Source organism: Maniola hyperantus, chromosome 4, assembly GCF_902806685.2.
Source record: "Maniola hyperantus chromosome 4, iAphHyp1.2, whole genome shotgun sequence".
Lineage (NCBI taxonomy): Eukaryota > Metazoa > Arthropoda > Insecta > Lepidoptera > Nymphalidae > Maniola > Maniola hyperantus.
Genome location: NC_048539.1, coordinates 14,539,969 through 14,566,222, shown reverse-complemented (window position 1 = coordinate 14,566,222; position 26,254 = coordinate 14,539,969). Strand labels below are relative to the sequence as shown.

The following is a 26,254-nucleotide window of genomic DNA, read 5'->3' as shown; positions in this document are numbered from 1 at the left end:
GCTAATGAGTTCCAATTTTCTGTAATACCTAGGTACTTAGTAACATAGTTACGCTGGTCACTATGACCGCGCGTTGTTTTGAACATTGATGTCGAAACCGATGGTTTTGAAAGTGACGCACCAAATTTTCCGCCGCGAATCACGCCCCGACCGCTGACAATTCGCAGAAGTTTTTCATCACAAACACTGAGGTCGATCCTTTGTGCTATTTCAGGAAAACTTGGGAAACGGCCAAACTCTCCAAACGGACATTCGACGCAGTTCAACATGCGCGAGGGGGTCTTTGATCTGTAGCTGTAATATGGGAAAGTTGATTTTATCCCTCTCGAAATAAGAGCTATTGAAACTAATTTGTGTGAAGCGTTACGCTAAAACAGGTCTCCGCATTTTCTTTGTTTAGATAATACCTATCCAGATGAGAAAATTAGCGATGTTTTAGGTAGATACTCATACTTAACTATATTTACCTAGGTACCTACATACATTTACCTAGGTATTTGTTTCCAATTTGTAAGAATCGGTGTAAGTATTTACTTATTTTCTCACGAAATGGTACCTACCTAAGAAAAATATTTACACCAGTGACCAGTTCCTTATATCTTTTTATATGTAACGATTGCAGATTGGGTAACTGTAAGACTGGTGTTATTAAAAGTAGAGCCATTTTTAAAATAAGTTTATTTCATAAATTCAGCATTTAAGTATTATGAAAAACGCGTCCAAGGCTGAAGGAGAATTTTGACTTCAGTATCCAAGACATTTTTACTTATTTAAACAGCACGTGAGCTGTGATAGCCTAGTGGTAAGGACGTCCGCCTCGTAATCGGAGGTCGGGGGTTCGATCCCGGGCACGCACCTCTAACTTTTCGGAGTTATGTGCGTTTTAAGTAATTAAATATCACTTGCTTTAACGTTGAAGGAAAACATTGTGAGAAAACCTGCATGCCTGAGAGTTCTCCAAAATGTTCTTAAAGGTGTGTGAAGTCTGCGAATCCGCTGCGCTTGGCCAGTTGGTTAGACTATGGCCAAAACCCTTCTCACTCTGAGAGAAGACCTGTACTCGGTAGTGAGCCGGCGATGGATTGATCATGATGATGATAAAACAGTACGTGCATGTTATTTAGGTAACATTAATAGCGCATTTCCGCCATATTAGTGCCGTGTGCGACCTTGTAGAAATGCAATACATATCTCTATGAAGTATCAAACAGCTGTAGGTCATGCTCATTTTACTAATCTTCCTAACCAGTACTACTTAGGTACATCACATTCACTACCCATTATATAAATGCGGAACTGTTATGTTGTTTGTGCATTGGCTTATCATTCATTCATGCCGCATCAGAGCAATGGATCGGCGTGATTTTTTGCAAGAATATTCTTAAAGACCTGGAGAGTGACATAGAGTCCGCGGCAGGTCGAGATGGCAATCGGGGTATGAGGCGAGTGGACACCACGCACACGCGCACGTCACCCGCGCTCGCCCGCACCGGGTTGGCGCGCGGGCTGTGCGGGTGCGTAGGGCGTTCGCTCCCGGATTGCCATCTCGCCCTGTCGCATACTATAGGTAGGTTAATTTTAATCCCTGAGAATCAAAGATTTTCCACGAGATTTTTAAAAACGTAAGTTCGCGAGGCCGAAGTCGTTGGCATCAGCTAGTCAAAAATAAAACGCAAATGTACAACGAACAATGGTTTAATGAGATCAAGTGTTGCCGTCGGCGGCGCGCTGCTGCGCCAGCTGTGCGGCGGCGCAGCAGTGCAGCATGAGCGCCGTGAGCGCGCACGCGCGGCCCTCGCCACCCTCCTCGCCGCCCGCGTCCAGCGCCGACAGCTCTTCGCGGACTGCTTGAAGCTGCCGTGAAGAACATACAATTTTTGAATTGAAATTGAAAGCAAAACGAGATGCCGTGAAGACTCGACAATAACAAAGCATTTTCGGTCTCTTGTGCTCGGTCTCGTTTAATCATAAATTATGAGTTGAGCGAGACGTGAGATATGAGAGTGAACACGGTCGTGACAAGTCACGATTCACTTTTTGCCTTTGCTTTGCTTTAATATCAATTCACGTCACTGAAAGTCAGGTTTTTTCCTTGTTCGCGCAAAATATTTGTGCGAAAAGATGATGTTATTAAGATGCTATTAATCAGCGTTGGAAGCTTAGCGCTTACTTCGCGAGTTCACGTCTTCAGAGTCGATCGAGGACGCTCGCCTACTTAGTCCCAAGCCTAAAGTGACACTGTATGGTCTGATCTGCTTAAAACAATGGCCGTGAATGCTGATGGGAAAATCCTTCTTACCATTTCATGTATCTGTGTGGGAGTGAGTTTGGCTGCAAGATCCGGAGCGGAGTCTCTGGCAGCCGCCAAGAGAGCGTCTGGTGGCAGGGCGCTGCGCAGCGCAGGCTGCAGCATCACGCCGACCCCAGTGCGCGCCAGCCACGACGTGCCGCAACCGCTGAACGGGTTTCCCGATTCTAGCGACTGTTTCCTGGGGAAATCAATTGGGAAGATTTGCTGATTTCTGGAACGCCTCTAAAAGTTTAACAGCATCTTAAAAGTTTTTTGACGCCTTTTTGTTAGTTTGTCCAATATCCATCATACCTACCACAAAATTCTTAAAATTGCCTAGGATAATCAATAACTTGCGTAAGTAAGAAATAATTTGCCCTTTTGGATAGAAAAATTGATTATTTTATTTTCTACGGATTGCCCAATTCCCTTGTGTTTGAAAAAAGAAATATCGTCTAGATAAGTACTTTGCAATATTTAAACATCCATTTTAAACCAGAATTTCTTTATTCCTCAAAGAGATATTTGTCGTTAATGATCCTCCCACGCCCGTCCACATTCATGGCCAAGACGTAGTAATGGATAGGTAATTACCTAATCCCAGACTTTTTTTACCAGACGACGTATTTACACAAAAATAGAGAGCAGGATAAAATTGTTACTCCATGAAAATAATTATGTCTATCTGACAATGATTATACTGCTCAAGTTCAAGGTCTTATACTTTGGGGCACAATTTATACAGTCCTATGGCAGATTTGTGAGATCGTGGAAAAAGTTTTCTGAATAAAAGATTTTCATGATGTTTGAAATAATAAAATTCTAGAAAACCAGGTTTTGTTACTAATGTATCATGCGTTATTTGGGACAGACTTTCTGTTTGGATAGGAATTGGGTTGAACCAACAATGTACCTTTTGTAGCGCTGGCTTTCCTAGAGCAGTCTATATTACTGTAGGTAACTTGATGTATCAAAATATGTATAAAACTATCATCACATTTTTACCCACAGCACGGAACTTCAGCAAAAGAATCAAAAGAGAGCACCAAATCCTTTCTTCAGTCGTTACCTATAGTCCTGTAGAGTACTAAGTAGGCCTTTAGATAGGTACTGTACCTGGGAGTGTGACTGGGCGAAGGTGGCAAAGATCTGGAAGATGCGTTGCTCCTCGGCGCATACAGGGAATGGGCAGAGCCCGCGCGACGCAGCCCTGCCACCAGGGCGCTCATAGCTCCACCGCCTTGAGGAAAACAGAATCTTTGCTGATTGGCTGATATTGTGCTGTTGGATATCGAGAGGAGAAGGAGAATACTCTAGGATATCGACAAGTTATCCTGAGCATGTGATGCTAACAAAGAACAGTATTGTGTATCACAACGCACTCAGGCGTAACTATCGACCAATTTAGACCACGCCTTGAGCGTCGCCAACGATAGACGAATGTCTCGTCTTCACAACTTCAAATGTATGTAGATAGACTCCGATCCCGTGTAGCATTACGACTCGACACAAAACTGTAATTTATTTGCAACTTTAATAGGAGAAAGAAAATCAGGATTTTTGCTAATTGATTGAAAAGCTAACTAAGATATCTTGTAGATGAGTAAGAGCTGAATCAGATAGTTACGCGAATTCCACTCGTAAATAATATTACATAGCTAGGAAAATTTAAATTGGACCTCGCATTTGATAAACAAAGCAGGTAAATAATTATGATGTTATCATCCATTTTATCATTCCAAAGAAGGTACTTAGCTATTCTACTCTTTCAATTCTTATTCAATTATTTCTACTTGCAATAATAATGCACTGTCATTTTTATATTTCTTAATGAAGTGAGAATGTTGTATCATTTTAATTGTTTGATTTCTTTTCCGCAATAAATATATTCAATGTCAGCAATTATCAAAAAATGTAGCGAAAGTACAATATTATTCACCTACATACACTTTTACTTTAACAGCCGATTAAAATATTGGTAACTCTTCATAAACTAATTGTTATGTATTGAGGTAGTTATGTAAAATTTCGAAAGTATATAGAGTGCTTAATTGGTATTCCATAATATGTGTTAGAAATTGTTATGTTTTATGTAAAGTCATTCCTCAATCTAACGAAATAGAGAATGTCAAATCAGCGTGAATTGTGTTCTCTGACGAATAAGAATAAAATTCATTTTCGATTGACAACAGCCTAACGTCTCATCAGCTGACGGCAACCTCAACGAGATCTATAAGATAACATACAAGTCGAGCTAAATTGCATTGTCTTTCAATTACAAAATGTGACTCATTAGCCTTGAAAATTAAATTAACCAGACCGTACATTTAAGTATAAATTGTTATTTTAATTTGCTAACAACTTGGGGCTTTTTCGGGTTGCACAACAGCATAAAGGTATGTTGGGTAAGACGAATATATGTTTCTAGGAAGGTTAGAGGGTCTTAATTGGATGCGCTCGATAAATCAGGCAACTACTTATACAGCTAGTGTATTTCAATGATAATAATAAGCACCACGTTTCCTAATAGCAAATGAAGTCTAGTACTAAAGCTAGATAAGTATACTATAATAATGTATTAACTATGCTATAGGTATTATGTGGAAGTATCTACTATCGAAATAGCAAATGTTCCAGGATTTGCTGTCGCAATTAAGCGTACCTACTACCAATGCCGTATTTTAGGTTCTACCGTTATTATAATATTATGTGTTACATGATTTTTTTTTGTAAGTTTGGTGCTCTTAGCGTCTCTTTCTAGGTCTAGACTCTAGAGTCTACTATGGACATCTTTCAGAGCATCAATTTTTGTTACAACTAAGTAATAAATATTGATGATCCTTGGTAGGCAGATTCTTTTCACGATTCATAAGAACTTTTTAAAAGTTTATTCGAATAAAAACATTCTGTTGAATTGTTTTTTTTTTGAATTTTTATTAATGTAATCTAACTCTGCAAATAATTTTGTAGGTTTGCAAAAATTATCTCTTCAGGGAACTGCATTTATGTTTGGTAAGTATTCGATCATTTTATTTTACTTTTTAAAAAAAGTTTTTGCAATTGTCAATATATATAATTATCTTGATAAAAGGAACTGCAGTAATGGAAAACAGGTTTCTAAAAGGGCTTTCAAGGCATCCTACTAGCATAATGACTAAGGAGAGAACAGCTAATGGCGATAACATACTTACGGCCGAATACTGAAACGTATCCTAGAACTCAAGAGCGTCACGCGTCATAATCTTTAAGTAAAATGTTTTTTGACATTTAACGCATAGTTCGCGACAGGTCAAGATAGCAATCGGGGTATGAAGCAGAAGAACGCCCCGAACACCCGCACGTCACCCGCTTCACCCACACTGGGTTAGCACGATTACCATTATGACCTGTCGCGTACTATAGGTAGGTATGTGTTATAGGCCAAAGCAGAAATTTTGGCACAACGCAACTGGCCAGGCAATTCCCAGGAATGTTGAAAGCGTTTAGTCCAAAACTGAATTAATAAAATTGAATTTCGGCTTTGGACTATAAGAATTAACTCCGCGGCTGAACAAAAGCTTGTCAGGCAGATGCCAAAGGCTTGGCTTTGGACTAAGTGCTCTTGAAATTCTTGAGGATTGCCTAGGTCGTTAGTGATATGCCGGTATTTCTGCTTTGGACTTAGTTTAATATATTACGGACAAAGTGTCGAAAACTTAAGTTCGGTGGTACCCATGGATGCAGATGGCATACCGCGTACTGGCATTTGTTACAACTATATCTATAGCTCAATGTTATGTTGGAGTAATTCTGGCAATGGCACGCAAAAAATAATAGGTATTATTTTGAATCGCTTCCTACAGGCATAGTGTATCGACGCTGTTATATTAAATTCTGTAAATTAAGCGCTCTCAAGTACTAAGAGACATTTCTGTACCTAGTTGTCCGTTCAACACGCAAAACAACTCAACGCCATGCGACTCGTGTTGGATCCAATCAATCAATTAATTATTTTACTAAAGGCAAAATGGCTCGTAGTGCCCGTTGCGGGAATAAATCAAGGAATCCAACGTCGCTGGACCTTCGCGCAACCTAACTTTCTTAGTGTTCGGGTGTTCTTAGTGTGATATTTTAGTCATGTGAAATCCTACGATTTGATTTGATTCAACACGTGTCCTGTGACGTCATAGTCGTCGTGTAATAAGTATGTTGCCACCCTAATTCAGTTAGAAGGCAATAAACATCCAATCAAACAAATGATTCGCAGAATTTCCCGCGAATCCACAAGATCTGGGGCAAAACACTGAGATCGAGCAAAAACCTGAGTTTATTTGTGTTGGTACGTGTCAGGAGAGGCCGGGTGTGTTAATGACGGTTTCGTCAGCATTCGAGTAGCTCGTCTGTGCAAAGAAAAACGAGATTTTTAACATTCGATCAACTTTGGTGACCAAATGTTGTAAATAAACAAAAATGATATTTGAGAAATAGATTTTTTACAGTAATATTCGGAATGTTAGAAGTTAAACATGACGTGAAGAAGTTAAGAGCTGTGCCTAGAATTTAAAAATCTTAAGAAGCTGGCGAATATTTTAGACTTATCTAGGTATTCTAACGAATTGTTTTTCCTCGCATTGGACTCTGAGATTTTATAATATAAGATCAAAACAGCATTTTAAGGGCATTTTCGAAAAAACAGAATAGTTCCATATGAATAAAAGTGGAATAAAATAACGGAACGAATCATCTTGATGTTTCATGTCCCTTTTTGTTCGCCAGCATCTCATTTTACTTCCCATTTTTCATATTATAATAGAATGAATTTTGATATTATCAACTTATCTAGTATTTTACCGACCTTGCAGATTGCAGCTTTGTTGAGAATATATTAAGGCTCAAGGCACTTTGCGTCGTGAAGAATTTGCTCCACACAAATTTGTGCAATACGTTGTGGAGTTAAAGTTCAATTTACTTTGAAATGTTTAAGAATTGTCGTTTCGACATTACCACAATATGCTTTGAGCCCTGTATTATGTGCACTATTCTGCAGCAACTAGATAGCTTAAAAATTGTTTACGGATACAAATTATGTTCACAAAATGTGAAGTTTACAGTCACATCTTACCTTCTTCTTGGACATCCAAGGAGTCCTTCCTGTCACATTTGTCGTCATCATCAGAGTCGGCGTCCACGGCGTTGTCCGGTTCAGTCATGGTCAACTCTGGAGGCGGGCATCCAACTCCTGAGGACTGATCTGAAATTATTTGATATCTTTATTGTGAAGGTTTTATTATACCTAGTGAAGAACTTTTCCACATTATAGGACTGTTAATCCCCGAGAAATCATAAGTAGGTATAGGTACCCTTATAATTGTTTGATGGTTTGTTGGTTTATTGGTTTGTCCTTCAAGCACGTCGCAACGGTGCAACGGATTGACGTGATTTTTTTTGCATGGGTATAGATGAGAGTGGAGAGTGACATAGGCTACTTTTTATCCCAGAAAATCGAAAAGTTCCCACGGGATTTTTAAAAAACCTTATTCCACGCGGGTGAAGGCGCAAGTAATATTATAAATAGATAAAATAATGTGGGTTTTTCTCTAAGATATGGATATATCTCTTTATTTCTTTGTCGGAGCGTTCTCTAAATAAATGGGGTCCGTTTTCTATATGCGGCATATTCTAGTCAACTTTTGCATTCTTGATTTGCGGTCTAGATCCTTTGGTTTTTTACATCTGTAGGCCCTCAATTCGATTTTCAAATGTCTTAAAATTCATTATCCTTTCATTAAGTATAGAAGACGAAAGGCATATTAAAATTGGGCTGACTCAACAATCCACGTTCTTCCACGTTCCGCAATAATTAATGATTAGGTAAGTATATCATTTTGTCTAGAAGCCAGATAAAGCGCATTCTATGTTTTACACTAATCCATAGATATACCTAGTATCGAATAAAAACCAGTAGATCAATAGCATATTACAACCATAATATGTCACAATTATTAACTTCCTCATTCGTGACGTTAATCTCTTGTAATCCACCTACCTACCTACTTTAATGTGCTTACGATTTTACCATTAATAAAATGTAGGAAAAATATTTCTACATACAGGTAGGCTTTTAATAGTAAACACGCATATTAAGCTACGCACACAGGGTGTAAACCAAACGCTAGCAACTTAGCGTTATTGTTATAGTCAATACCAATAACCATTTCCTCAGTTTGTAGTTTTAGTGATTGAGTATTTTCAATGCAATGTTTAGCGTGCATAACTCGGGTCAATGCCCTCCTACGACGCGGCATTGACTCCGAGTGGCCTACTTACGCAACGTTCGTTGACCTCTAGCGTCAGTCAGATGTTTTATTTGAAATATATTATAAACTTTTATAAATTATTTAGATAGGATTTTCTTATATTTTTTTCGCGGTTTTTTGTGGTATCATAATATCAGTAATCATCAGTAGGTCCTATCACCCGTGTTCGTTTTTGCCAGCGTTCTGGTTACACCCTGTATAAAAAATAGATAGATTCATTATGATTCCAAACAACAAGTAGGTAGATATAGTTCGCGACAGGTCGACATGGCAATCGGGATGGAGACGCCCCCACACCCGCACAGCCCCCGCGCTAACCCATAGCGCGGGCGCTGTAAGCGTGTGCGGGGTCCCCTCCCCCGCCTCCTACCCCAATTGCCTTATCGACCTGTCGCGAACCATAGGTAGGATACCATATTAAGATTTGGATTTTGGGACATTTTAAGAGAAGTGTGTGACCTACAAATTTTTTAAAGAACAAAATAATCAGTTAAAATCTTTCATATTATTTCATAAAACAAAGCCGAATTCCTTTAGGAATTTATTTACATGTTTTCCGCACCAAAAGGATGTACGCACTACGTTTTGGCCTTGTTTTGGTTTTTAAATATCTTTGTTGACATTTCGCCAAGTCGCAAAACGAGAAGAAAGACGCGCATTTCGTGAACGCGGTCAGTGACCTAACTTTAATCGTTTAATTAAAATTTTTAAAAAGATTAATGCTCCACAAAGCAAAATAAGAAGAAGAAGATTAAGGATTTAATTATTAACTGGATATTTAAAACTTTTTTAAGTTTGTTAGGATGTCCTTTTTAAGGAAGCTGATATCAGCTATTTCAATTTATGCGTTTAGTTATCGAAACCATTTTTGCGATATTTTAATTGTTTTTAGGGTTCCGTACCTCAAAAGGAAAAACGGAACCCTTATAGGATCACATTGTTGTCTGTCTGTCTGTCTGTCGGTCTGTCAAGAAACCTAAAGGGTACTTACTTCCCGTTGGCCTAGAATCATGAAATTTGGCAGGTAGGTGGGCTGTTTGGTAGGTAGGGGTGGGGTTATAGCTGGTATTAGGGGAAAAATCTGAAAACCGTGAATTTGTGGTTACGTCACACAAAAAAAAAATTGTGGTCATGAACTAATAATTAGTATTTTCAATTTTCTAAGCATTTAGTTCATTGTATAAATGGATTTCCGAAAAGTAACGCCTGATTCTATACAATCTTTATTAGTTATTATTATCTTTTATATTTTGCAAAGAAAACACTTTTATAAAGAAAATAAAGACGTTACAAACCGTTTTTGGAATCCAGAACGAGTAATTAGGTAGCTTTAAAAGAGACGTTGCGAAAAGCGGGAGTGTTGACATCTAAGGCCATCAATCTTTTCTTGAGAGACTTCTTTGTGTGTTTATATAAAGCAAAAAAAGCCAAATAACTTAAAACAGGGGTTAAATGTTGGTACAGTTGAAGTCGCGTAAAAAGGTTACTGACATTATACCTGCGCAGTAGATGATTTATAAAATATCTATTTGGCAGTATGAAGTGAGGGACGACGGCGGGTGTGTCTGGCTTGAGACCTTTTTCCGTGACATTCATCGCACGATCTTATGGTCCTTCGAGCCGCATAGTTTCACCACTCTTTGGTGTACTTACCTAATTGTCTTTATAAGTGACAAGTTCAGGTTTGGTTCTGGACTAGAATTTTCAAAATTACATTTTCACAATATTTTCGCGCGGCAAGTTTCGGGTATGGCTGTAGTTACCATCTTGCGAACATAATTTCCCTGCCTAGTGCAATGCTACTTAGAAAACTGGGTCCAAGACATTTTCATTCTCCTTCTATCCGTTATTTCCAAAAATTCCACTAGACGAAGCCGAGGCGGGTCGAATGGTAACACCAAGATGAATTATAGTAAGCGACAGATCGAGACAGCAATCGGGCAGGGAACGCCCCGTACTAACCCAGTACGGGCGAGCGCGGGTAACATGCGGGGTGTGCGGGGCATCCCCCCAACTCATACTCCTATTGCCATCTCGACCTGTCGCGAACTATACCTACCTCGATCTTGTCTCGGGACACACGGTGAAGTCTCCTGACACTTGGTAACGCATTTCTTGTGACAACACAGACCGCAGTTGCGGCACTGCATTGCGTCTTTCAGCCAAATCTAGGACAAAACAATTAGAATATAATGGCCTCGAAGTGTAACAGACTGAACGAAGATTTGTACAGGATAAGACATCGCTATTAAGAAATTAACTATGAGGACTTTCAGTAGGCCGTTATAATGCAAGACAAAATTCAATTCCGTTGAAGAGTATCTAGCTCTAGGAAAATTTTAGATTAATTTATCTTTTTGTTACGCAGTTATTAATTCTCAAATGATGTGATGCTTTCTAATTTCTCGTTTTTGCTAAAATATACGTAGCCTAAGATGGTACAAGTTGTCCTATATGCAATAAAAATTATTTCATTTCAAATAGTCTACTTATAAAAATTAAGTTAAATTCGATATCGAATTTTTCAAATTTTCTAGCTCAGTTGGTAATTTAGAAACCGAATCCTAAACACAAATTTCTTTAAATTTACAGTCTGTCCTTTTGTTCTAATAATTTCAAACGAGTTTACCTTTAATAGAGATGCCCTTACCTTTTTATTACAAAAATCGCACTGCGTGGACCTATGAAAGTGCGTCCGTACAAAATCATGGACAGTTCTAGCAGGCTGGGTTCTTGGTTGATTGTTCTTTGGCGCTGGACGTGGTACTCGCGCGTTCCCGGCGTCTTCCCACTCCCACCAAACTAGAGCATCCCCGAAACATAAGCACGGTTCGAAACCCGCGTGAGATGCCAGTTTGTGGGTTTTGCTGAAATATGACAACTGAATTGTAATACCTAATTTCATAGGCCGATTGTCCACAGACAAGTTTTCTTGCATAAGTTTCTGTCGTTGCCAATTTCTGCAAGTTTATTGTATTGAAATGTAACTTCCGCAATTTTTAGCGCGAGTGTACTTAATTACCTACACAGTACAAGTAACATGCAGGTGAATTGCTAGAGCCAATTTCTGCAAGACTTATTGCTAGTGGACACTTGGCTATAGGATAGAACGGATATGGACAATTTATTCCATTATATTATTGTATTCCTGCGAAATGAGCGAACACACAAGGTCAAGGGATTGTTGCGCTATGGTGTAACGTGAGCCAATATGTGCGCATGTTTGTGTGTGTTATGTGCATGTTTGTATGCATGTAGACACAACACCAAAAGAAAAGAACGAACCTAATATACCTAACGCCGAATCCTTTCGTTGACCCATCGTGTACGTAACTACCTACACTTTGTGCTCATTATTTACTTCGAACTATGTTTTCTTTATGTGTAAGCATTGTGTGTAAGGCATTTGTTTAGTAGGAAACTCTAAGCTATCAGCTGGAGACAGTTTTAGGCAGGCTACTTACTACTAGATCATAGTTTTTTTTTAAATCATATTTAAAATAAAATACCTTACCTAAACTTAATATCTACATCAGGCGGCAGAAACTGATAACGTTTCATGTGATGAGGAACCGTGGAGTCTTGGCACTCGCCAAGCAACGCCGCTAACGGTATATTCAAATAACCTAGTAAAATTTCATCTTTCTCTCCCGGCATCGTTGACCACACATTTATATTCAGGTACTTGTGATTCTCGTTCAATTTAAATTCGGTTTCTTCGTCGAATGGTATTATCGGTTTTATTGGCACACATTTTGTCCAAAACATTTGACATATTTCTACGTGTTCGCACTGTCTAGGGCCGCCCGTTTCGAATAGTTCTTCTTCCTCCGCATTTTCAGCCTTTTCGGGTATCTTGCATTCGGAGGAATCTGTTTTAATAATGGGTATGTCTGGATGTTTGACAGTCTTGTTTGTTACTACGGATTGTCGCAAAGGGGTGCTTGCACCAGAAGCCGGTGGTGTGCTTCCGGCAGAACTGTCAGAAGATTTGTTTTCTACGGAACATCTGCGTTTACGTAAACCGAAGTTTGCTGGGCCAATCGGGTCCGTGGTTTTGGAAACGGGCCTTATAGTTTGTGGTTCAGTTTTTTGTTTGACTGGAGTGTCGTTTTCAGATTGTTGTTCTGATGACTTTGAAGGTGAATCTGTTTCCTAAAACCGAAAATTGTAGATATTAAATCTGGAATACACTGCTCGCGCTCGCAAATATCATGTCAGAAAATACGAACGACTGGAAGTATGCAAGTCGTTTGAAATTTTCTTTTGCGCGTTAGTCAAAAATAAATTATTTGCTTTGATTAAGCTACCGTGGTAACTCAATTAAATCTTTGAATCTCAAAGTCTTTGAAGGTAATATTTCAGTTCCGAGTGTTATCATGATTACTATGGAATCCATTTTTTTCCTCTATCCATATCAATATTTTAACAGTGGCAAATTAGACAGCAGTACAAATGGCTGTGTCGGCGTATAGTTATTCATGTCCGTCCCATCCCATTCAAGCACTTTCAGTTATCAATACTAATATTATAAATGCAAAAGTGTGTCTGACTCTTTACTGTCCCATGTACCTTTTAACAGTCCCATTGCATAACTGATTTAAACGAAATTTGGTACGGAGATAGTTTGTATCCCGGAGAACATGAGCTACTTTTTATTCCCGAAAATTACTACGGCATTAAAAAAATCGGATTCCACATCTAGTAGTTAATACACTTACCGTTAAGTTATTCTTCGAAGACGCAGTACGGATACCCTGTATTCGGACGCCTTCCATGACCTCGGAAACGCGTCGGAAGGAGAAGTTAGTGCGCAGTCTTTTCGGCTCGTCTTCCCTTCTGGTTGAGCCTCCCGACCCGCCCCTCCTCACACGCACTGTTACTGCGCGGCGTTCTACAATACGTAATAGTTTTCCCACCTGCGAAAGCCAAGACTGTGGTTATCAAATGACTAAAATTATTTAAGGCCAAATAATCCTTTGTTTGTCGAAAAACCAGAGTGGCTGATATAGCTCGAGTCGACAGGTTGTGAAGCTAAAGGGCAGTAGGCAGGGCACATATGATCTATCTGTCTAGTGAAGTCCAGGCTTGGATAAATTTTTCCATCCGAGATCCTCTCAAATCTCTATATCAGATTTCAAGGCAGTCAAATTTGAAAATAGAGAAGAAAACGAGAATATTAAAAAATCTGCTTGTATATTTACGTAGGTACTTTGTCAAAGCAAAATACTGTTTTCCTCGTTCAAAGTTGAAAAATAGTTGACATTATTCTTGCGCTAGTTACCTACTGTTGTAATGTGGTAATGCGTAGCATGCTATAACAAATCTAGGACAACTTACTTCACCAAAATCTAATACGCACCGGCACTAACGGACCCGATACTGCTGCCAGAATCACGTCGAAAATTAATCGCATTGAGGATCCCACAGAGTTAGGTATACCTATAAGAACCTTACTGAGAAAGCAGCTTACTTGAGCAACATTATTGACAGGCTTGTTGTCGATGGCCAACACGACGTCATCGCGACGCAGGTCGACTCTGTAAGCCGGCGACATGGGCACCACTGTGTCCACTAACACCACACCCACTCCTTGACAACACACCAGCCCCAGTGGACCAGACACTGCCGGTAGAACCACGTCAAGAACTAGGATACCGCGGCGAAGTGATACCTACAATAGAAAGAAAGAAGTTCCCTATTATATTATTAAAAATTTCTTTGGGTTGTAAAATTTTAGTTTACTTTGGAGTTCTTACAGAAAACTCGATATCGTCTTATGTATTTTCAGGTTTGCTGAATTCCATGCTCCATCGATTTCAGCAACCGACGAGCTCCAGTAGTCAAGTATCACACACACACATCAACATTTTCAAGGTGATTGTGGAATTTTTAATCTATTTTAATTAAGCGCGTGTTGACGTAAATTTTCGGACGCAGGCGCATCTCTATATACTTTGGAATTGGAAACTACTCGAAAGACCACTAAGGCATGATGTTTTAGCTCATCCAGGTCTGATTGCAGCCAAGCACTAGTCTATTTTAGCGTTTAAACTACCGTGAGTGATTTCCATTATAAATACTATCTGTCCCGGCTTACTCACGTTTGTAGTCGACGTTAGCCCGACTAGTTTCGAACCCATCCGGGGTCCTTTTTCAAGGGAGTCCGTCCGCGCACGCGCCGCGGTTTTGACACCTAACGTCGACTACAAACGTGAGTAAGCCGGGACAGATAGTATTTATAAGCACTAGTCTATTAAAAAAAAACTAATAATGGTCTAATAGCATAGGTAATTAAGTTAACAAAACATTTCTTGACCCTCCAAAACAGGCTTAGAATTTGTAAAACTTGTTCATATTGATTCTCTATATTTTTTAACCATAGGTACGTAAAAAGAAATCAACCTTCTGGTACTCTCGAGGAACTGAGCATAACCTTTGGTTAGTTCCTTGGTTCCCGGGGGGCTATGGGGCTCTATGTTTTTTGGTGCTTTTTCAAAGGTCTTACCCATCCATGTGAGTCCACGGCTAACGCAGCGCGTACAGTGCCGTTGGTTCCGGCCCAGTGCAGCCGAGTCACTTCAACCAGTCGAACCGTGAGTCGACCGTGAGGCGTCGGACCATCCTCTCCTTCCGTACTGCCTGGCTCGGACTTTGGGAAAAACGGCTTATATCTGAAACCAAGACAAGATATTTCTAGAAACACTTTCTGAACTATAATATGATGAGATTGACACAATTTGTTCTTGGCGAACAATGTCAGAACCAAACCATTTATTGCATTAACAAAATTTTGGAGATCACAATTTGGCCTTTTGCACGAAACGCGAGCGCCCCGTGCATGTACATATAGGGTGTGCGTTGGGAGTTAGAACATGTTTTACTAAGTATCTAGTTTCTGTATAAGTCACCTAATTTTATAATTAGGAAGCGTGTGTCGCTGTGCTACAGCCCGTCTGATATGAGCTGTGACGAGGGCCCGCTAGTCGAGGCTTATGAACTGCCTGCCTTGGAAGCGACCTGGCGCTCGCAGCTCCAGGCGCGGAGGAGCTTCGAATGTTATCGCCCACTGCGTGTATGGCGTGAGTTGGAATATTTTTTTTACTAAGTATCTATTTTCTTTATAACTTACCTAATTTTATAATTGGGAAGCGTGTGCCTCTGTGCCACGGCCCTTCTGATATGAGCGGCGACGAGGGCCGCTAGCCGAGGCTTGAGCTGCCTGCCTTGGAAACGACCTCGCACTCGCAGTTCCAGGCGCGGAGGAGCTTCAAATGCGATCGCCCAGTGCGTGTATGGCGTGCGTCGGAACATTACCCGCACGTTGCCGCTTATGCTTTCCACTGAAATAGAGGAAAAAAGCTAAATTGTATGGAGGTGTTAAACTGTTATAGTACCTAGCGGTCTGTGAGGCGAATACTAAAAGAGAATTTGGTCTAAGAGACCACAGGTCAAGGCGTCGATTTAAAAGGAAATAATCAAATTGTAGTTAATGTTTTTCCTTTTATTTTTATTTTTTGCAGTCTTGTAACGAATGTCGTTTTGCTGATAAGAGTGCTGATGAGGATAATATAGGTATACAGTTTTGAGGATGCGAACGAGGGTGTGGATGTGGATAATGATTTGGATACTGAAATGCAACTCTGACCTCGCCCCTTTGACTCACCGCAGGTTTCAAATTCATTTGTGCGTATAGTCCTCATCCGCAACTTCGAAGAAAATTATGAAGTTGCTGACTACGGATCTTTTAAATTGAAAAATGGATACAGATGCGGATGGATACAGATGCGGACAGAACTCTTTTTTGTTTTGTGGTGTATAAAGTGTATCAAAGAAATTATTGCATTCAAAAATCTTATTCACAAAGTTCAGAAATCTGTTATAAAAAAATTGCATAAACGATCAAGCGAACCCCGATTTAAATCTGGGAACATGTTTGGAAGAAGAATATAGAAATAGTATACTGTATAGATAATACTTTACTGGACAGATTGTTTTAGACAGTGGAAATAATTGCAATTGACAACACACTCCAAAGCGTAAAAATGTTTCTACGCACCGGTAATAGAAATGTTGGCAATCTTCCCCAACAGCATGACGGCATCGACTTCTATCCTGAAGCTGCCATCGTACTGCAGGTCGAACTTCAAGTCCAGAGACCGCAGCCGTGCTCCGTCGTCTTCTAACTCTCCATTCACAAGACGCAGATTGGTGATGCTCGGGAACTCTGTGCCTACTTCTAGTGAACGGAGCTGTTGAAATGGAATTAAAGTATTTCTAAGTACAGTAGAAACTCGATTATCCGGCCCTCGGTTATACGGATTCGCGATTATCCGGACCACCAACCGAAAATTGTTCCGCCAAGTGCGAGTCAGACTCGCGCACCGAGGGTTCCATACTCGGGTGTTTTTTCCGCCATTTTGTACGATAAATCAAAAACTATTATGCATATAAATCTGTTTTAGAATAATGTACAGACAAAGCCCTCTTTCATATGATATCCTACTTGGTATACTCAGTTATCTTACTTTGAAAATTGAAAATACTATTATAGTGACACTACATAATATGCACAAAATCCGCTTTTCTTCATACATTCGATTATCCGGATTTTAGATTATCCGAATCCCTAACGTATTAGTTCGGTTAATCGAGTTTCCACTGTAATTTCATTTAAATGTTGCAAGCAGAATTATTCATTTACTAACACGCTTTAAGAATAAATTTTATAAATGTTAGGTTTCCAATTTCTTCATGCATCTTCATCTGTACTCATGTTAAATGCGAAAGTGTCTTTGTTTGTTTGTTACTTTACACCTCAACTACTTAACGGATTACAGCGGACAAGCTTGCCTCGTGAAGATGGATATAGGATAACTTTAACCAAGAAAAATCAAAGGGTACCTTCGAGATTTTAAAATATCTAAATCTACGGAAAAGAAATCTCATGTAAGCTATTTAATTTATATTTAGTCAGTTTCGAATGAAACAGATATGTCCCTGTGAGACTGATAACCACAAAGCAGGCACAAGGAAAAACGGAACCCTTATAGGATCACTTTTGTCTGTCTATCTGCCTGTCTGTCTGTATGTGTGTCTGTCTGACGGTCTGTCAAGAAACCTATTGGGTATTTCCCTTTGACTTAGAATCATGAAATTTGGCAGGTAGATAGATCTTATAGCAGACATAAGGGGGAAAATCTGAAAACCGTGAATTTAGGGTTAGGTTCATCACACAAAAATAATAAAATTGTAGTCATGAAGTAATAATAATAAGCATTTTCAATTTTCGAAGTAAGATAACTATATCAAGTGGGGTATCATAATATGAAAGGACTTTACCTGTGCATTCTAAAACAGATTTTTATTAGTTTTTATGCGTCATAGTTTTTGAATTATCGTGCAAAATGTCGAAAAAATACGACTGTAGTAGGGAATCCTCGGTGCGCGAGCCTAACTCGCACTTAGCCGGTTTTTTTTACACTAAACTTACTGTAAGGGATTCAAAAATCTTTCCAGAGGATGTTTTGGCCAGCAGTTCAGCGAGCTCGTTGGCCATACGCCGCCGCAGCCAGCGAGTATCGGCTGTGCTCTGCTGGAATATGAACTGTAGCATTGCGTTGAGCGCTCCCTCTGGCGCACTGCCTGCACCTCGAGTCAATTGGTTCAGAATTTCCTGCAAAAGTATTTTCTATTAGGTTTCAGAAATAAACTCTCAGGGTTTGTTTATTCCTGAAACCCAACCAAAAGGAGAACCAAGGTCACTGACAAAGCCCAAACTATTAGCAAGCTGAAGTAGCAGTGGGCAGGTCATGCCTGTTGCAGAGGCGATGGCCGTTGGAGCCGGAAAGTCCTTGAGTGGAGACCGCGTTTAGCCAAGCGTAGTGTGGGACGCCCTCCAGCACGTTGGACCGACGATATAAAGAGGCTCGCGGAAAGTGGCTGGATGAGGAAGGCTTCGGACTGGGTGAGATGGCGCTCTTTAGGGAAGGCCTATGTCCAACAGTGGACGTCCACAGGTTGATGATGATGATGATGAAACCCAACACTGAATAAGATTAGCCGAGCAGTCAGCTATTAAGCTTATTTAGTATCTTCTCGGTAGGAACGGCATTCCGAACCAGTGGTAAATTATTCTGACGATTCAAAAGCACTTGTAAAAGTTTATTTGAATAAAAATTTATTCTATTCTATTAGATTAATTGTCGCAGGGAGCAGCTGAATTCAGACGGCGATAGACCATGGCGCGTGGAAGTCCCTACAAGAGACCGTCTTTTTGCCTTACAAAATATTATATTCACAGAACACCACCTATAGAAGCCTAATAGCTGGACACCCCCGATCGCCAAGCTTAGGCAGTTGCTTAGCATAAAAGTCGGCCCATGCCCGTTCGGTACCCTCATTCCACACATTGTCTTGATTACGTGACACGTAAAAGTTTCAAATTCTTCCATTTAAATTCAAATATTTAAGTCAGGATTAGGTAAAGCTTAACATTTACCTTGATTGTTATTAAGGAAAATGTTACGCCGACAACGACGGGTTGAGAAAATACCAGGAAATTGCGGAAATTGACTAACTCTGTACAAACATCAAACGTGCCAATTTCTTATGTAGCTGTAGGTATAAGTTTTCTCTTTCAAGGAACAAATTAGGATCTCGTTAATTAAACAAATTAAGGCTGTGTGACGTGCGCTATAGTATTAATTAATTAATTTGGTAGGTATAGTATTTAATTAATTATTATACACGATTGGTACCTACGTAACGTTTGCCAGTAAACAATATTTTACCGAATATTTTAATTAGTAATTAACACTACTTTAGATTTATTACTTACGTAACTTAGATTGAAAGAGAATTCTGATGGTAAAAAGCTAATAAATACCTATCATCATCAACCTTTGGACATCCACTGTTGGACATAGGCCTTCCCTAATGAGCGCCACCACACCCGGTCCTCGACACATAATCATTTCATGTTAAATTGTAAACCATGTCATAAACCCATCGCCGGCTTACTACTGAACAAGTGTCTCCTCTCAGAATAGGAAGTGGTGGGCCATAGGCCCATAGTCTACCATGCTGACTGACCAAGTAGGTACGGATTGGCAGATTTGCGGCTTAGATTAAAATCGTTAATAAAATAATATTTCGTGCATAACGAGTAAAATAAACATACGAAATGTGTAATTACGAGATTATAAAGTAGCCCTAATCAGTCTAATCACATATTATTTAAAAGAATAAAAGAATAAATTAGTAACAAAAATAAATTCACCTAAGGAATTTTTCAACAGTATGTAAAACTCATAAATTGTGAATCAGCCCATACTTATTTCATTTGAATTGGAATAATTTTCAACACATTTTGTTGTCTCATTCAAGAAAACCCATAAATATTTTATTTTTATCGGTAAAGTATCGATTGCACCATTTCACTATTAAAGAGCCGTAAAAAACAAGCAACACATGAAATGTCTTTTTGGTCTCCGGGATTAAAAAATTGACTTTAGGTGAATCTATTTTGGATAGATAGATACTCATAGGTAGCTCCTATTCATACCTATGGTTAAGCTTCTTTCTGAGTAGGAAAATATTGCTCACCCAATAAATAACGAAGTATACAAGTAGGTAGTCGTCACCATCGAAATATAAATAGGTAACCTAGCCTAGCTACAGAGTGAATCGAACTTTGGTTGACGGCTTTTTGATTTCGAAATGGCACGCGATGCAGATTGACTGCAGTCCGCAATGACTGCATTTATAAAACTATGAAACCAATGGGTACTTACCTAGCACCTTGGAACCCCAACATCTATCGTTGTTTCGAACTATGTGCCTCTATATTATGTGTATGGTATGTGTTTATGGTGTTTACCGGCAAAGCCGTGCCGCCAAGCGATTGAGCGTTCCAATACGATGACGTATGAAACAAAAGGGGTGTGGGTTCCAGTCTAGCCCGCTTCCATCTTAGACTGCATCATCACTTACCACGTGAGATTGCAGTCAAGGACTAAAAAAAACATAAGTAGTTTGCATCTCGAAGACAGACAATACGCTACTTTTTCTTCTGGAAAATCAGAGCTCCCTCGAGATTTTTAATAATCTAAATCCACGCGACGAAGTCGCGGGCATCATTTAGTAGATAAATAAATCACTCACTGCGCAAGTTCAAGGAACTCTTTTTGTGATGCCAACATACTGTATAGTGCCCGGCAAACAACTTGGACCTGAAGCAGCATAGCGGGAGAAAGTTGACGAATCCGGGAAGCGAAAGTCGACGTATCAACCAATCGCGTGCACGCGCGCCGACAGATTAACCAATCGAGTGCACCCGCCATTCGCCAGCCAATCGCGTCAATGCTCAAGTTGTTTGCCGGGCACTGTAAGTTAGTATCTACTTAAATTCAGACAAACGTTGGCCCAGCAAGATAGCTCGTAAAGTTCATGAGGGTAACATGGCAAGAACTCACGACGACCGTTCATTACTTCACAATTCAAATAACAGTAAAAGTCAAGAAAATAAATTATCCACTTTTATTACCCTTTTACGTGAACATCAACCGAATTGGGGACTATAAAATCTAGGGATCCAATACTATCGTAGACTGTGCCTTTACGCGTACTTTTATTGCTGTTAGATGATCTGTCAAGGAATTGAATTTTAACAAGTCGAATTTCAATACATACCTATCTACTGACAAAATAAAAAAACACAGTAGATACCAACGGCATATTCCTGCACAAACCTCTTCCAGAATGAACTAGCGTGAGGCAATCTCTGAGTCATATGTGTCAAATATTGCCTAATATAAGTCCCGCAAATTGCTAATACGCGTGGCCGCCTTTTAAGTGACGTCAGCACTAGACTGAAGTTTGGAGCTGATGGTATATTTTTATTTCGGCTGACGTCAAAATGACGTCATTTCGATGTTATTGAGACGTGGGTCCAGCGTAATAGCAGTTTGCGGGACTTATAATAAAATATAGTGACGTACCTACTACCTACCTAAAATCAAAGAAAAATAAGTCTACTTTAGGGTTACCTGTGTCAAATATATAGTGCGCGACGGGATTTTTAAAAGCCTAAGTCAGCGTGGACGAAGTCGCGGGCATCAGCTAGTGACTTGATAATTGCAGCACAAACTTACCGGTGGTAAAGTTATAGGTAAGCAGAAGTCTTCTTCGGCCGGCGTCTTCTGTTCGAAAGGTCTCACGAAGTACAGCAGCAATGCCAGCGGCACGGAGAGCGCGGAGACTGCTCCGAAGATCGCTGCCATCACCATCCAACCCCAGTCCGGCATTTTGGCTTTTGGCTAAAAACGATCGTTACTTAAAATCAATTAAGTACCTACTACACCATCCATACTCATTATACTTATTTCCACGACAGACAAACTAGGAACCGTAATAAGCTAGCAACTCCTGTAGGAACGGCATTCCGAACGAGTAGTAAATTAAACTAGTTGACGATTCAAAAGCACTTGTAAAAGTTTACTTGAATAAAAATATATTCTATTCTATTATATTATTAGTATACTTAGTAGTTAGCACCTAGGTAGGTACCTTAGGTACTTATGCGAAAGCAAAAGCACATGAGTAGAACCATGACAAGAGTGCCTCTGTCTGCTATATATCTATATATATATATATAAAAGAAAAAGCTGACTGATCGACTGATCTATCAACGCACAGCTTCCATTGACACCTTCGCTGTCCGTCCGTCTGTCAGGGGGCTGTATCTCGTGAATCGTAATAGGTAGAGTTGAAAAATTCAAAATGGCCGGCATGAAAATAAAAAGTGCTATTTCTTGTAATTACGATGGCACGGAACTCTTCTTGTGCGAGTCCCACTCGCACTTGAGCTTCTTTTTTGTTCTTCTCTCTAGTAACTAACAATTAAAAGTCTCTAAAGGAATTTCTGTTTTCCTTGGATTAACAAACTTGTATTTCCTTAAATTAGGCACCTTTTCATTGTTACGACCGACCCTTTTCCCACAAGTTAACGACTTTTTTGTTTGCATTGAAACACAATCTATTCAAGATTACCTTTTTGTGTATCGCGTTCCATTTTCCAATTTTCCTGAACGCAGCTACATTAAAATACAGAATAGAGTTGTCAACCGTATTGGATTTCCCGGAAAGCTATCCCGCTGTTGGCTTTTGTTTCGAAAATCAATAGATTTCTAAGTCTTTATTAAAAGGTTTTCTTTGTCGTGTGACGAGGAATGTTTGGGAGGGAGAAATACGCGCGTTTACATGACTGTATGAATTTAAAAAATCTCTTGATATTCATTTCATGTCGGCTTATCGCTAGAACTGGTATATAGTGTGTTATCTATGCGCTAGAAGCTATAGTTCTTGCATTTCACGAAGGCGAGTGGGTCATGCTTGTGTGTAAGTCGTATCGGTATAAGTAGGTATAAGGTACAATAAATGTGTGCGTTTGCGAGCACTTGTTCGCGACTCATTGGTCCGACGAATCTTGGAAATGAGAATTGGGCTCCACTTTGTAAATGTCCAAAGAAAGCGAGCTTCCTTCGCATGATAGTGGACATGAGTTCTCTGTCTTAGGTAGTAGGAGTAGGTATAAATGTTTGAATAAAAAAAAATGTTAGTGTCCAATCAAGTGATAGTATTATCGAAATAATATAAAAATCTTTGAAAGTAGGCGGTGGACAACAGTCAACAGTAGACGTTCTCGTAGACCTAATGACCTACGAAATTACTTAATGCTCTACGGCGCGGCGTACGTAGCGTGCTAACCTCCTACTGTGAATACTTCACATAATGAGGGGGAGGTTACAAAACCTTGGGGCTGTGAGTGGTTATAGCTGAACAACTTTTATTGTAACTTACCTACACGTCATATAACTACCTAAGGACTATTTTATAAAAAACACGCGAAGAACCTGCTTTGCTATTTCCTAAAATTGTTGAAAATAATTATGACCAAATGATATACCCAAAAAACACGCTTTATCCTAATTTTTAGGGTTCCGTACCTCGGAAGGAAAAACTGAACCCTTATAGGATCACTTTCACTTTGTTGTCTGTTTCTAGTATGTCGGTCTGACCTAGAATCATGAAATTTGACAGGTAGGTAGGTCTTATAGAGAACATTACGGGAAAATCTGAATTAATTAATCTATATATATAAAAGGAAAAGGTGACTGACTGACTGACTGACTGACTGATCTATGAACACACAGCTCAAACTGGACGGATCACGCTGAAATTCGGCATGCAGATAGCTATTATAACGTAGGCGTCCGCTAAGAAAGAATTTTTCAAAATTCAACCCCTGAAGGGGTAAAATAGGGGTTTGAAGTTTGTATGAAACGCTGTCAGTTTTGAAGTGGCTATAAAGCAGTTTTGTATTTAATATTTTTGCAATTAGCAGTATTACATATTTTATTAAGCTCATATGTTAAAATCTCATAGTTAAAGATCAACCCTAAGGGTGTAAAATAGGGGCTTAAAATTTGTGTAGTCCACGCGGACGAAGTCGCGGGCATAAGCTAGTTTACATATAAATTAAAATAATAGACCTGGTAAACAACTTTGGTAACCTGTTCTACTATAGGTAAGTACTATCAGATTTGGTAAAAGATTTATTAACATTTTTAAAGGACGCAATATTTTTTTAAGAACATTTAAAAATCTTAAGTATGAACTAACCGTACATAATAGGTATGTCTATCTATTCAATGTTAAGAGAGAAAAGAAAACAGATCAATTATACTCAAAGAGCGATCCACATAATCTATGCTCCCCTAACAAAGCGAATACTAGATCGTATAATACTAAGTACCTACATGAACAAGTACCTACAAAAAAAACGGTCAAATGCGAGTCAGGCTCGCGCAACGAGGGTTCCGTATTTCAGTCGTATTTTTTCGATATTTTGCACGATAATCCAAAAACTATGATGCATAAAAATAAATAAAAATCTGTTTTAGAATGCACAGGTGAAGACCTTTCATATGATACCCCACTTGATATAGTTATCTACTTCGAAAATTGAAAATAGTAATTGTTCATGACAATTTAATTTTTTTTGTGTGATGTAACCACAAATTCACGTTTTTCACGACAGACAGACAGACAGACAGACAACAAAGTGATCCTAAAAGGGTTCCGTTTTTCCTTTTGAGGTACGGAACCCTAAAAAACAACTCTTGCTTTTGCAATTAATGCAAAAGCACCGGTAACATTTTTAATTCACTTTGTAGTCCACACCCACCCTAATAAATGTAACACTTATTTTCTGAAACAAAAAAACCAACCCTATAAACACTACAACCAAAGCACTATTAACACCTACTTAGCAACAGATAAAGATACAATCATACAAAGCGTATTGACAAAAAGAAAATAACAAGCTGTGATGAAAACTTACCTAAGTTACCTTATTTTAGATTTAGCTAAAACTACTTAACATTAATACATAATCACTAAACAACAATTGACACAAAACCGAAGTCTACGCGAAACCGGCTAACTTAAATTAACTCTACTGATCTCTGTAGAGATTTTAATAAGAAAATAATAAAGGCCTAACGCCTGCCGGAAAACCGGCGGCACGGGAGATCTCTTGCGTTACTGACACTTTGCTCCGATTTATTTTTCAACACAAGTATGAGCATGCGCCAAAGTTGGCCAATTGGATAAAAGTTCTTGCAAAGTATTGGTTCCACGGGTTCCAACTGCCAATCCAATGATAACGACAGTTAAAGAACGTGATTTGTTTACAAATCGATCAGGAGTCAGGACCTATCAAACATATAATAAGACGTTCAACTCTTTAAAAAAAATTGTATCCACATTAAACATGCAAAAGTTTTAAAATTGGGAATTTTATAAGCACGCTTGCGCGTTGAGTAGATCGATAGATATTACGCGATGTTTTCCAATAGGAACGCAGCTAACAGGTAGGGCACTAAGGGACATCGGAGTATATTAGTTACAGAGTCAAGGTTTAATGTGAAGAGCGATGCGTGACTTTACTGTTTAGTGCCCTTATTCGACTGAGTTTGTTAGGGTATTTTCTTCGACGGGCGCTTTATTTTATTTAAAAAAAAATAGTTATCATCACCTCGTTACCTACTATGAAAGATCGGTTCAGTGGTTGAGCCGTGAAAAGGTAACAGACAGACATACACTTTCGTATACATATCTATAGGTATAAATTACAATATTGCTATAAGTAGTATATGGATGTTTCTTTTTACTTACACTCCATTACAGGAAAAGGGCAATACCCAGCCCATCCTCATATCAGATTACTATAATACGCGACGGGTCAAGATGGCAATCTTTGAGGGACCAAACCGCCCCACCCCCCTCCCCCCCGCGCAAACCCGGTGCGGGCGAACGCGGGCGTGCGGAGCGTTTCCCCAATTGCCATTTCGACAAGTTTTAACATTTTTGAAAAGATTTGTTTTAACCCCAGTTTGAAGGTGGGAAAACAAAAGTACCAAAAACTCGTTTTTCTCAAAACTTACTCTGATTGAGCTAGCGCTTTTCGGCTTATCACGGCAGTATAGCTATATCTGCAAGCTATCTCTTTGCCAAATAGATAATGCCAACGGCTTCTTCAGTGTGGATTTAGGTTTTTCAAAAATCCCGTGGGATCTCTTTGAATTTCTCGGACAAAAAGTAA

At 39.3% G+C, this 26,254-nt stretch overlaps 1 protein-coding gene across 3 annotated transcripts; it reads right to left on the bottom strand.

Annotated features, from left to right (window-relative positions):
- Positions 1 to 1,685: 1,685 nt before the first annotated feature.
- Pdzd8 (PDZ domain containing 8) lies at positions 1,686 to 25,182 on the bottom strand. Of its 3 annotated transcripts, none has more exons than XM_069498417.1 (15): positions 24,992 to 25,182; positions 21,741 to 21,905; positions 18,080 to 18,262; positions 16,646 to 16,838; positions 15,719 to 15,929; positions 15,095 to 15,260; positions 14,060 to 14,260; positions 13,308 to 13,505; positions 12,101 to 12,741; positions 11,237 to 11,453; positions 10,646 to 10,754; positions 7,392 to 7,520; positions 3,407 to 3,530; positions 2,300 to 2,489; positions 1,686 to 1,854 (listed from the first exon to the last, which is right to left on the bottom strand). In XM_069498417.1, exons 2-15 carry the CDS (start codon positions 21,891 to 21,893, stop codon positions 1,705 to 1,707), a joined length of 2,865 nt encoding a protein of 954 aa, XP_069354518.1. In that variant the 5' UTR covers positions 21,894 to 21,905; positions 24,992 to 25,182; the 3' UTR covers positions 1,686 to 1,704. The 3 variants fall into 3 exon arrangements, 2 of the variants coding, with proteins under 2 accessions (XP_069354518.1, XP_034824149.1); XM_034968258.2 differs by having other exon boundaries at positions 25,001 to 25,182; XR_011236719.1 differs by lacking the exons at positions 1,686 to 1,854; positions 2,300 to 2,489 and adding an exon at positions 6,591 to 6,669.
- Positions 25,183 to 26,254: the final 1,072 nt, after the last annotated feature.

Bases quoted from the DNA above. Each gene is read 5' to 3' on its own strand.
- Pdzd8 (XM_069498417.1), bottom strand. From the start codon at position 21,893: ATGCCGGACTGGGGTTGGATGGTGATGGCAGCGATCTTCGGAGCAGTC. The intron at 7,521-10,645 runs GTAGGTATAGTT...AAATAATTTCAG, and splicing joins TGTCCCGAGACAAGATCGAG to ATCAGTCCTCAGGAGTTGGA. The intron at 2,490-3,406 runs GTACAGTACCTA...TGATTTCCCCAG, and splicing joins TCGCCCAGTCACACTCCCAG to GAAACAGTCGCTAGAATCGG.